The sequence below is a fragment of the Hakea prostrata genome, chromosome 9 (assembly GCF_041222555.1).
Source record: "Hakea prostrata isolate BN-2017 chromosome 9, UWA_Hpros_2, whole genome shotgun sequence".
NCBI lineage: Eukaryota > Viridiplantae > Streptophyta > Magnoliopsida > Proteales > Proteaceae > Hakea > Hakea prostrata.
The window spans coordinates 45930678-45940776 of NC_142608.1; the positions used below are offsets into that span (position 1 = coordinate 45930678).

The following is a 10099-nucleotide window of genomic DNA, read 5'->3' on the forward strand; positions in this document are numbered from 1 at the left end:
TGCAGCGGGTGTGGCAATTATCCAAGTTTGCATGATTGTCAACTTCCGTGAGTGCTGATAACTGTTTCCTGATGGATTATCCATCCCGAGAATCCTAGACGTGTGCCCGCCTGCCGATCGTGTAGGGTTTCTTCCTTAGCTTGCTATCTTCAAACCCGGTTCATTCGAACCTAAATCGGTCGGGTCGTCCCCAATCGGGGCCAAGGGTTGAACCAAGAAAGGACCCGATTCAACGATATTTTTCCCGTATCAAATCTAAAAAACTAGAGTCCTAGCACCACAGCCATAAGACTCCTAGACCTATACAGAGAAGGACTCCAAGAACACTATGAAGAAGGACTCTATTACTATATAAAGCTATGTACTAATTCAATAAATTAGCTTGATTATGGATTATTTCTCGAGTCTAGGCTATTTCACATAGTGCTTCTCGATAAAATTTGTTTTCTCAGAAAAAAAAAAAAAAAAAAAGAAGAAGGAAACACCTTATAGGGAAGATCTGGCCATATGATTTCATTGTGGTATCTGATATCGTATTAATTTATAAAGTTAGTTGAGGTTTTGCAAAGCAAAGTGCAAATTCCTCAAATGGACTCTCTATGGATATAATTGCCACAATTTTTTGTTGTGTAATTTATTTTCAAATATAAGAAATAAAATTGCAATACAATTAGAATTTGAAGATCCTTAGCTGATTTTGAGAACATAATGTAGTAGTAACACAAATCTTTGATAGAAAAGGTGTAGTCACACCGTTAGTGTTGCCTTTATTTAGGTTACTGATGCACCATACCGTCAAGGGTTGTTCCTTGGCACCACCACCAACAAGATAAAACCTTCCTACTAGAAGATGAAGCATTTCTTGTACTCCCTCCAAGAGAGCCAAAACTTACAGCACAACACTAAAAAAAAAAAAAAAAAAAACCAAAAGTTAAAAGAGACATTGCAAGAAAGTAATAAGACTGCAATGCATGTGTGTATAGTTTGAATTACATAGTTTTACAAGGATGGCGTTACATTTATATTGGCCAAATACCACACACTCTACACCACATGAGCTCCTCATGGTGATGAATTAGGCCATTAAACAACCTACCCCACTTAAGTAAAAAAAGAATTCCCACTAATAGGGTCATTGAGAAGTAGATTTATTCCTTTTTTTCAATGCAAGAAAACTAGGCTATGCCTTTGGGAGAATTGCAAATAAAAAGTTGTATATGGTGTGGTGTGTACATCCATTCATTTCCTTTTCTGGTTAAACCTACTCTACTTCGGGGTAATCATTAGATTTTCTCTTCATCTATGATTTGATGATAGTTCGCACCTTTCTCCATTCTAATACTTCCCTTTTATCCTCTAGATAAATTTTATAGAGTGTTTAGTTTAAGCTTTTCTTTGACCAATAAATTATGATTTTTATGATAGAGTTATGTACCAAAGCTAAAACATGGCCCAACGTGTAAAAGGCAGCGATAACTTTGTCCGAGTTTTGCCTGTCATGTCAAATTTGTTTTTCGCCACTTCTATTATCCCCATTATGCTATTTTGGAGTGTCATGATGTTCTTTCAATAGAACTTTTATTCATCCTGGCCAATTTATGTGTACATTGACTAAATCATTAGGGTAGTTCTATAATTGTTTAAATATATATAGCAGGACTTCGCCTCAGACAAGATGATTCGAGCTCTTCATTTCATATTATGAGGTGGTGATCTCTGCCATTTGGGTCAACCCCTAAGGTTGAGTGTCATGATGTTGTTAGCATAAATATTCACCCAAAAATAAGATGCTTAGCCTCATTCTTTGGGCTTTATTTCATCATGAATAGCTAGTTGCGTAAGTTTTGGTCTTAATAATGCCAAGTCATTATAATCCATCTTGGGCCTAAATGGCAAAGCTTTTAGCCATGGAAATAGGAACAATTATATAAAATTATCTACTCCTATTTCTCTAGTAATGGTTAGATGTCTTACTAGCTTGACCGATTTCTCCTCGAAAGAAGAGAGAGAGAGAGAAAGAGACCCAAGATTGAGTATTTAGCATTAATATCAGAGTTTTATGAAATTCACCACAGCTCGATCAATTATAACTCATTGAACAAATCCCACTTCTCAAAAATTCTAAGAAATGCAACATTTTCCAAGACACCTTAGAGTTGATGTTTGTATTTTCTATTTTCTTTCCTCCTGGATATGTTAATGGCTTGGCCCATTCACTTGCACAGGAGGTGGCATCCGTCACAAGCTGGACTTACAAGTTAGTATCAAACTCTTCATTTATTATTAGCTGGGACATTAAAATTGATATGAAATTGATATATGATCCTTAGAACTAGGCACTACTCATCGATTAAATTTCAGTCTTACTCAGAAAAGATGTGGCATATCTTGATGCCCATCGAAGCCTCCCCCCCCCCACACAAAACACACAAACACAAAAAAAAGCCTAATGAAAGTTGTCCAACGTATGGTGAGTACCTCCACCTTTTTTTTTTTTAATCCCACTTTGTTTCAGCGTACTCATTAAATTGCTTCACCCAAAAAAAGGAGCAAACAATGAGTGCCAAACAATGTGCAAGAATGGTTGTGAAATTCGCAATCAGACAACCCTCATTCCAACCTCAAACACTGCCCTTTCGATTAATCTTAAACCCACGAATATTTAACAATTCAGTTGCACTTCACGCCCATCCTCACTAATTAGAAGATAATTGAATTAAATGGTTGAATAGCGTTTCAACCATTCCTTGTAATAGTATTCAAAGCATCCGCTTTTGCCGCCTATCATTAAGATCCCAACAAGAAAGGCAAACAAGATCAGAAGCCCATGTATAAATGCAACCCTCACATCAACTCTATGCCCATCTGTCTTCCTTCCATATTAATAATAACAACAGAACTTTAAAAACCATCAGTGTTTCTTTCTTTGAAAAAAAAAATGGCTGCCATGGCAACTACAATCTCTATAGCCGTCCTCCTCCTCCTTCTTCCACTGGCAATCTCAGCCGCCAGCAAGAATTTCATCATTACCAACTGCAAGACAACATTGTATCCTGACGTCTGCATTGCCAAACTCCTCCCAAGAGCTCTCACAATCGAAGAAAGTCCATCCAGTCTAGCTAAGGTGGCCCTCAAAGAGAGCTCTTCTAGTGCAACAATTGTCAATGGTCTCCTTTCAAAGAAACCCAGATCTGACAAGGTTATAAAGGACTGCATGGACACCTATGGAGACGCCATTTATCAGATGCGCAAGTCAACTGTGACATTGAATGGAAAACTTGACATTGTAACCATTGACAACTTGAAGACGTGGATGAGTGCAGCACTTACAAACGAGGATACATGTGAGGAGGGATTGGAATCAGTGAAATCAGATTTACTTGGTCCTGTGGTGGAAGGCAAGAAGTTAATAAGCATTACCCTTACCTTCATCAATAAGTTAGCTTGATTATAGTTTATCTCTCGAGAGCGTGGTGCTTCTCGATAAAATTTGTTTTCTAAAAAAGAAAGAAAGAAGGAAACACCTTATAGGGAAGATTCTGGCCATATGATTTCGTTGTGGTATTTGATATCATATTAATTAATAAATTTAGTTGAGGTTTTGCAAAGCAAATTGTAGATTCCTTGAATGGACTCTCTATGGATATAATTGCCACAATTCTTTGTTGTGTAATTTATTTTCAAATATAAGAAATAAAATTGCAATACAATTAGAATTTGAAGATCCTTAGCTGATTTTGAGAACATAATGTAGTAGTAACACAAATCTTCAATAGAAAAGGTGTAGTCACACCGTTAGTGTTACCTTTATTAAGGTTACTGATGCACCATACCGTCAAGGGATGTTCCTTGGCACCACCACAAACAAGACAAAAACCTCCAACTAGAAGATGAAGCATTTCTTGTACTCCCTCCGATAGAGCCAAAAGTTACAGCACAACACTATAGAATACAAAATAAAAAAATAAAAAACCAAAAGTTAAAAGAGACATTGCAAGTAATTAAATCAGAATGCAATGCATGCGTGTTTAGTATGAATACATAGTAGTCAAGGATGGTGTTACGTTTATATTGGCCAAAAACCACACTCTACACCACATGAGCTCCTCATGTTGATGAATTAGGCCATCAAACAACCTGTCACATCCACCCAGCCGGTACCCTACCTGGCATACCCGAGTGTGTGATCCACAGCCCAGAAGACCAAGTATCGAGGTAATCAGCCTCCCACATAGACAATAACATATTCATAAACAATAATAATCAATGTGCAAAAGATAAACCAAAGATCCAAATATTTTTTATAAATCATATATAATCAGAGTACGAAAGATAATCAGAATGTAAAATCAATAAAGTAATGTGAGGCGGAATCCCACTCTACAACTAGTGGAAAAGTAGTACTAAAAGGAAAGGAAAAAAATGAAAACTAATCCCAATAGCAGGTACAATAGGTAACTAAATTGTTCTGAATCTTATAGACAACATCTCTATAAGTATAAATCTCAAAAATGGCGCAAGGGCGTTTCCACTCTATGGTCGGACTAAGCATCGTGCGCAGCATAACCACCCACGGAATCTTCAGTGTAATTATCGTAACCGCAATCACCTTCCTGGAGATATGCCTCTTCTCCTTGCGCTTCTTCATACGAGCAGTCATGATATTCAGAACTTGTAGAGTAGTCTAACAAAACATTGTACAAAAGGAATAAGTTTCAAAGAAACTCAGTAAGGCAGTTAATCCATAACAACATAAACGGCAGGATTTCAAAGCAAAGTAAAATGCTATATGATATGAAACACATTATGCAATATGATTCTAACTCTATGTATGCTGGTCTCTATTGGCAGACTTGCTTTAAGTCATAACACCGTACTTCTTTAGGAAGGTCTCATCACACAACGCCTTTTTGTAGTGGGTCCGGCATCCCTCGGGACATTCCATGGCTGGGGGTATAGGTCACCACTCTCTCACATCACCATTGGTCTAAGTACCAGCGCATGTCAGGGTCAAAGCCTAGCCAAATGCAAGTCTCCTACTCAGTTACATCAAGTTAGATCCAGATACGTCCATTCCTTGCCCCTGGCGATCCTTTCCGGTATCCTCCACACTAGAGTCCTCATAGTCCCTGACTACGGACTCATCAACCCTATAGGTCATCCACATATGGTAAACGGGAAGCTCTCACATCCCCTCACGGGTTGGTTACCGGTCTTGAGCGCCCGTGAGACCAAGTCTAACCATATGCAACCCTACCGATAAATGGTCCCCACAATGTGATTCTTGTCCTCTCATGGATTGGTTACCAGTCTTGTGCGCCCATGAATCCCCATTGCTACCACGGGTCATTCGGTCTCAATACCCCTCCGATTAGGGTCTGACATAACGGGACATCCTAGCCCAACCTGTAAAACCCAGCCCTAACCTTGACCCGGAAACCTTGTTATTTGTAGGTCCAGTGACCCGAAGTAAAGTAAGAAGTCAGCTTTGGGCCATCCCAGTGGAGGACTTGGTGTCTGGCTTTGAATCCATGAGAGTTGAAGATGAAGTTCTATTTATGGAAACTGAATCTTGATGGAGATCGGATTAGTTGATGGACTTGGAGTGCTCTCTATCATGGTTTGAAGGCATTTCTACCTATTAGGTAAGTCATTTGTTATGTGTGCAAAACCCCTTTAGGATTGGATTTGATCTGGGTCTTCAATTCCCTATTTTGGAATTGCTGTCAGCATTGGTCGACTGATTGGTCGGTCGTTGGACCAGATCGACCAATCCACTCGACCAATGAGTGCTGTCTTTGGCAATTAGGTCTTGCTTGCTCTATTTAAGTCCAATCTCGAGTCTACTTCGTATTTGCTACCTCCAAGCTCCTTGGAACGAACCAAAGGCCTCTGCAAGTCATCTCCCTTGCATCCTTGGTGATTTTCTTGACGGATCTTCGTCGAAACTCTTCCTTTTGCATCAAAAGGTATGTCTATACTCTCTTCTTCTCCTCCATCTCTGATTTTCTTTCCTTTTTGAGTTGAGACAGTAGAGGAGATGCTGCATTCTCTGTTGCAAACATCTCTGGACTTGTCTCTCATGATCATCCTAAGGATTAATGGCTAGAACAATGATCTTAACCATGATCATTGCAAGCTTTTGAAGGAATCATGATCAAACCATGATCTAGTCTTTGTTTAACTTCTGATTTGAATTCTGATCTCCTTGGATCTTCTATATTGATCATGTTAGTAGTCAATTGCTGTGTTTTCTTTTCATGATCCATGATCTATCAATCTCTAGTTGTTCTCTTCTACCATACTATGTGTTCTTCATGAATCATGATAGTTACATATATGGAAGGTTTTGTTTCCTTATTTAGATTTATGCTTTTAAGCCTATTTCCTTGAAGATCTAAGTATGCTTTTCATGATACCTTTACCTGAAGCAATGATCCATCCTCCTATTGTTCTTGTCTTTGATTTCTACCTTGAATTCTTCAAGATCCATGGTTGATCTAATTATGGTAACTTTTTGTTTCCTAATTTGGATCTTGATGGCTTGATTTGATTAGTGTTTTGAGGTCCCCTATATGTTAGGATACTACTGATGTAGTTTACCCCTTGATTAGTACCCTTTTGAACCACCAAATTCGGATTTCATATCTTAAAACTCTGCTTTTTTTGGGCTACTGTCTGCATTGGTCGACTGATTGGTCGATTGGACCAGTCGACCAATCCACTCGACCAATGAGTACAGCAACTCCAGAATTGGTCTGTGTTGGATGTTTTGGTATCTTTTCTGTTAGGGATCTTTCCTAATATGTTGTATGCACTTGTTTAGGACCTTCTTCTCAAGTTTGCCAAGATCTTACTTGATTTCTTAGGATTCTTTTGCGAGTTATAAAAGGTAAGGATGGTTATTTCCTTAATTGCATAAATTGCATATCTTAGTTTCTATATTTGAATCTTGTTAATTTATTTCTTTAATTAGATTCTTACAATGATATACTACTGTTGCATAACTTTGATTACAGTAGCATTACTTATTCATATTGAATTGACTCATGTATGATTTACTTACCAATTATATACAAGGTGATTGCAATTATTGATTTCTTTCCATATATGAAGTTACCATATATGTGATGATATGAATTGATGCATGTGTATGCTTAAGTATGGTTTGGAAAGGAGAGGTGTCCTTTTGACACTTCTGTCCTTGGACTACTACGGGAATATTATGGGATGTTTCCGGAGATGCCCTATGGACACCTTCCTAAACTGTTGGATGACATATCTAGGATTGTCTAGTAGTGTATGGCTAGGATGTCCTGTTATGTCAAACCCTAATCGGAGGGGTATTGAGACCGAACGACCCGTGGTAGCAATGGGGATTCATGGGCGCTCAAGACCGGTAACCAACCCGTGAGAGGACAGGAATCACATTGTGGGGGCCATTTATTGGTAGGGTTGCATATGGTTAGACTTGGGCTCACGGGCGCTCAAGACCGGTAACCAACCCGTGAGAGGACGTGAGAGCTTCCCGTTTACCATATGTGGATGATCAATAGGGTTGATGAGTCCGTAGTCAGGGACTATGAGGACTCTAGTGTGAAGGATACCGGAAAGGATCGTCAGGGACGAGGAATGGACGTATCTGGATCTGACTTGATGTAACTAAGTAGAAGACTTGCATTTGGCTAGGCTTTACCCTGACATGCGCCGGTACTTAGACCAATGGTGATGTGAGAGAGTGGTGACTTAACCCCCAGCCATGGAATGTCCCGAGGGATGCCGGACCCATTATCAACTGATGATGAGTGATTGAGACCTTCCTAAAGAAGTACGGTGCTATGACTTAAAGCATGTCTGCCAATAGAGACCAGCATACATAGAGTTAGATTCATTCATTCATTGCTTGTCTCATATCATATTGCATTTATGTTTGTTCTGAAATCCTGCCATTTATGTTATTATGGATTTAACTGCCTTACTGAGTTTCTTTGAAACTCATTCCTTTATTGTACAATGTTTGTTAGACTATTCTGTAGGTATTGAATATTATGACGGTCCCTATGAAGAAGCGCAAGGCGATGAGGCATATCTCCAGGAAGGTGATTGCGGTTACAACAATTACACTGAAGATCCCGCGAGTGGTTATGCTCCGTACGATGCTTAGTCCGACCATTGAGTGGAAGCGCCCTTGTGCCGTTTATGAGATTTATACTTATAGGGATGTTGTCTATAAAGTGGAGAACAATTTAGTTACCCATTGTACTTGCTACTGGGATTAGATTTTGTCTAGTTTATTCTCTTTTAGAGCTACTTTTCCGCTGGTTGTAGAGTGGGATTTTGCCTCACTTTACATATCTGTTTTTGACACTCTGATTATATCTGGTACTCTGATTTATATATGATTCATTCTTTCCTTATTGGATCTATGGTTTATCTTCCGCACTTTTATTATGATTGTTCATGATTATGTTATTGTTTATGTGGGAGGTTGATTACTCGATACCTGATCTTCGGGCTGTGGATCACACTCTCGGGTATGCCAGATAGGGTACCGGCTGGGAGGATGTGACACAACCCCACTAGACAGTCCTAAATATGTCATCCAACAGTTTAGGAAGGTGTCCAAAGGGCATCTCCGGAAACATCCCATAATATTCCCGTAGTAGTCCAAGGACAGAAGTGTCAAAAGGACACCTCCCCTTTCCAAACCATCCTTAAGCATACACAAGCATCAATCCATAATCATCACATATATGGCAACTTCATATATGGAAAGAAATCAATAATAATATATAACTCGCATATATTTGGTAAGTAAATCATACATGAATCATAAACAAGTAATGCTACTGAAATCAAGATAGTACAACAATAGTATAACATTGCAAGAATATAATTAAAGAAATAAACTAACAAGATTCAAATATAGAAACTAAGATATACAATCTATGTAGTTAAGGAAGTAACCATCCTTACCTTTTATAACTCGCAAAGGAATCTTAAGAAATCAAGTAAGATCTTGACAAAACTTGAGAAGAAGGTCTTAAACAAGTGTATACAACATATTAGGAAAGATAGGAAAGATATCAAAACATCCAAAACAGACCAAATATGGAGTTGCTGTACTCATTGGTCAATTGACTTGGTCTACTGCCTCAGTCGACCAATGAGTCGACCAACCGAGACAGTGGCCTTCAAAAATCAGAATTTTGAGAATAAAGAACTGAATTTGGTGGTTCAAAAGGGTACTAAACAAGGGGTAAACTACAATGGCAGCATTCTAGTATAAAGAGGACTTCAAAACACTAATCGAATCAAGTTTTCAAGTTACAAATTTGGAAACAAAAGTTACCATAATTAGATCAATCATGGTTCTTGAAGAATTCATAGTAAAAATCATGGACAAGAACAATAAGATGATGGATAACTGATTGTGAATAAGAAATCATGAAAAGCATGCATAGATCTTCAAGAAAATTAGATATAAGACTGAAGAACAATAATCTAATTAAGGAAAGTGAATGAATACAAGTTTTCCTTCAAAAGCGAGTGATGATCTTGATGATGATGATCTTGATGAAGATCATCCACCAAGCTTTAGATCCTTAGGAAAAGAGAGGGAAGGAGTAAAGAGATAGTTGCAACAGAGATGCAACATCTTCTCTACTGTCCTCAATCAGAAAAGGAAAGAAAATAACGAAGAATCGAAGATGAAACACAGAAGAGGTTGATCACATACCTTTTTGTGTAGAAGCACGAATTTTGACGAAGATCCGTCAAGATAATCACCAAGGACGCGAGGGAGATGAATTGCAGAGGTCTCTGGTACGTTCCAAAGAGTTTGCAGGCAGCAAATACGAAGTAGACTCGAGATTGGACTTAAATAGAGCAAGCAAGACCTAATTAGCAAAAACAGAACCCATTGGTCGATTGGATTGGTCGACACAGAGAGCACTCCAAGTCCATCAACTAATCCGATCTTCATCAGGATACAGTTTCCATAAATGGAACACTGACATCAACACTCATGGATTCAAAGCCAGTCACCAAGTCTTCCACTGGGATGGCCCATAGCTGACTTCTTTCTTTACTTCGGGTT

At 38.6% G+C, this 10099-nt stretch overlaps 1 protein-coding gene across 1 annotated transcript; it reads left to right on the forward strand.

Annotated features, from left to right (window-relative positions):
- The first annotated feature begins 2938 nt into the window (after nucleotides 1-2938).
- LOC149005330 (21 kDa protein-like) lies at nucleotides 2939-3448 on the forward strand. Its single transcript, XM_089135865.1, has one exon. It carries the CDS (start codon nucleotides 2939-2941, stop codon nucleotides 3446-3448), a length of 510 nt encoding a protein of 169 aa, XP_088991991.1.
- Nucleotides 3449-10099: the final 6651 nt, after the last annotated feature.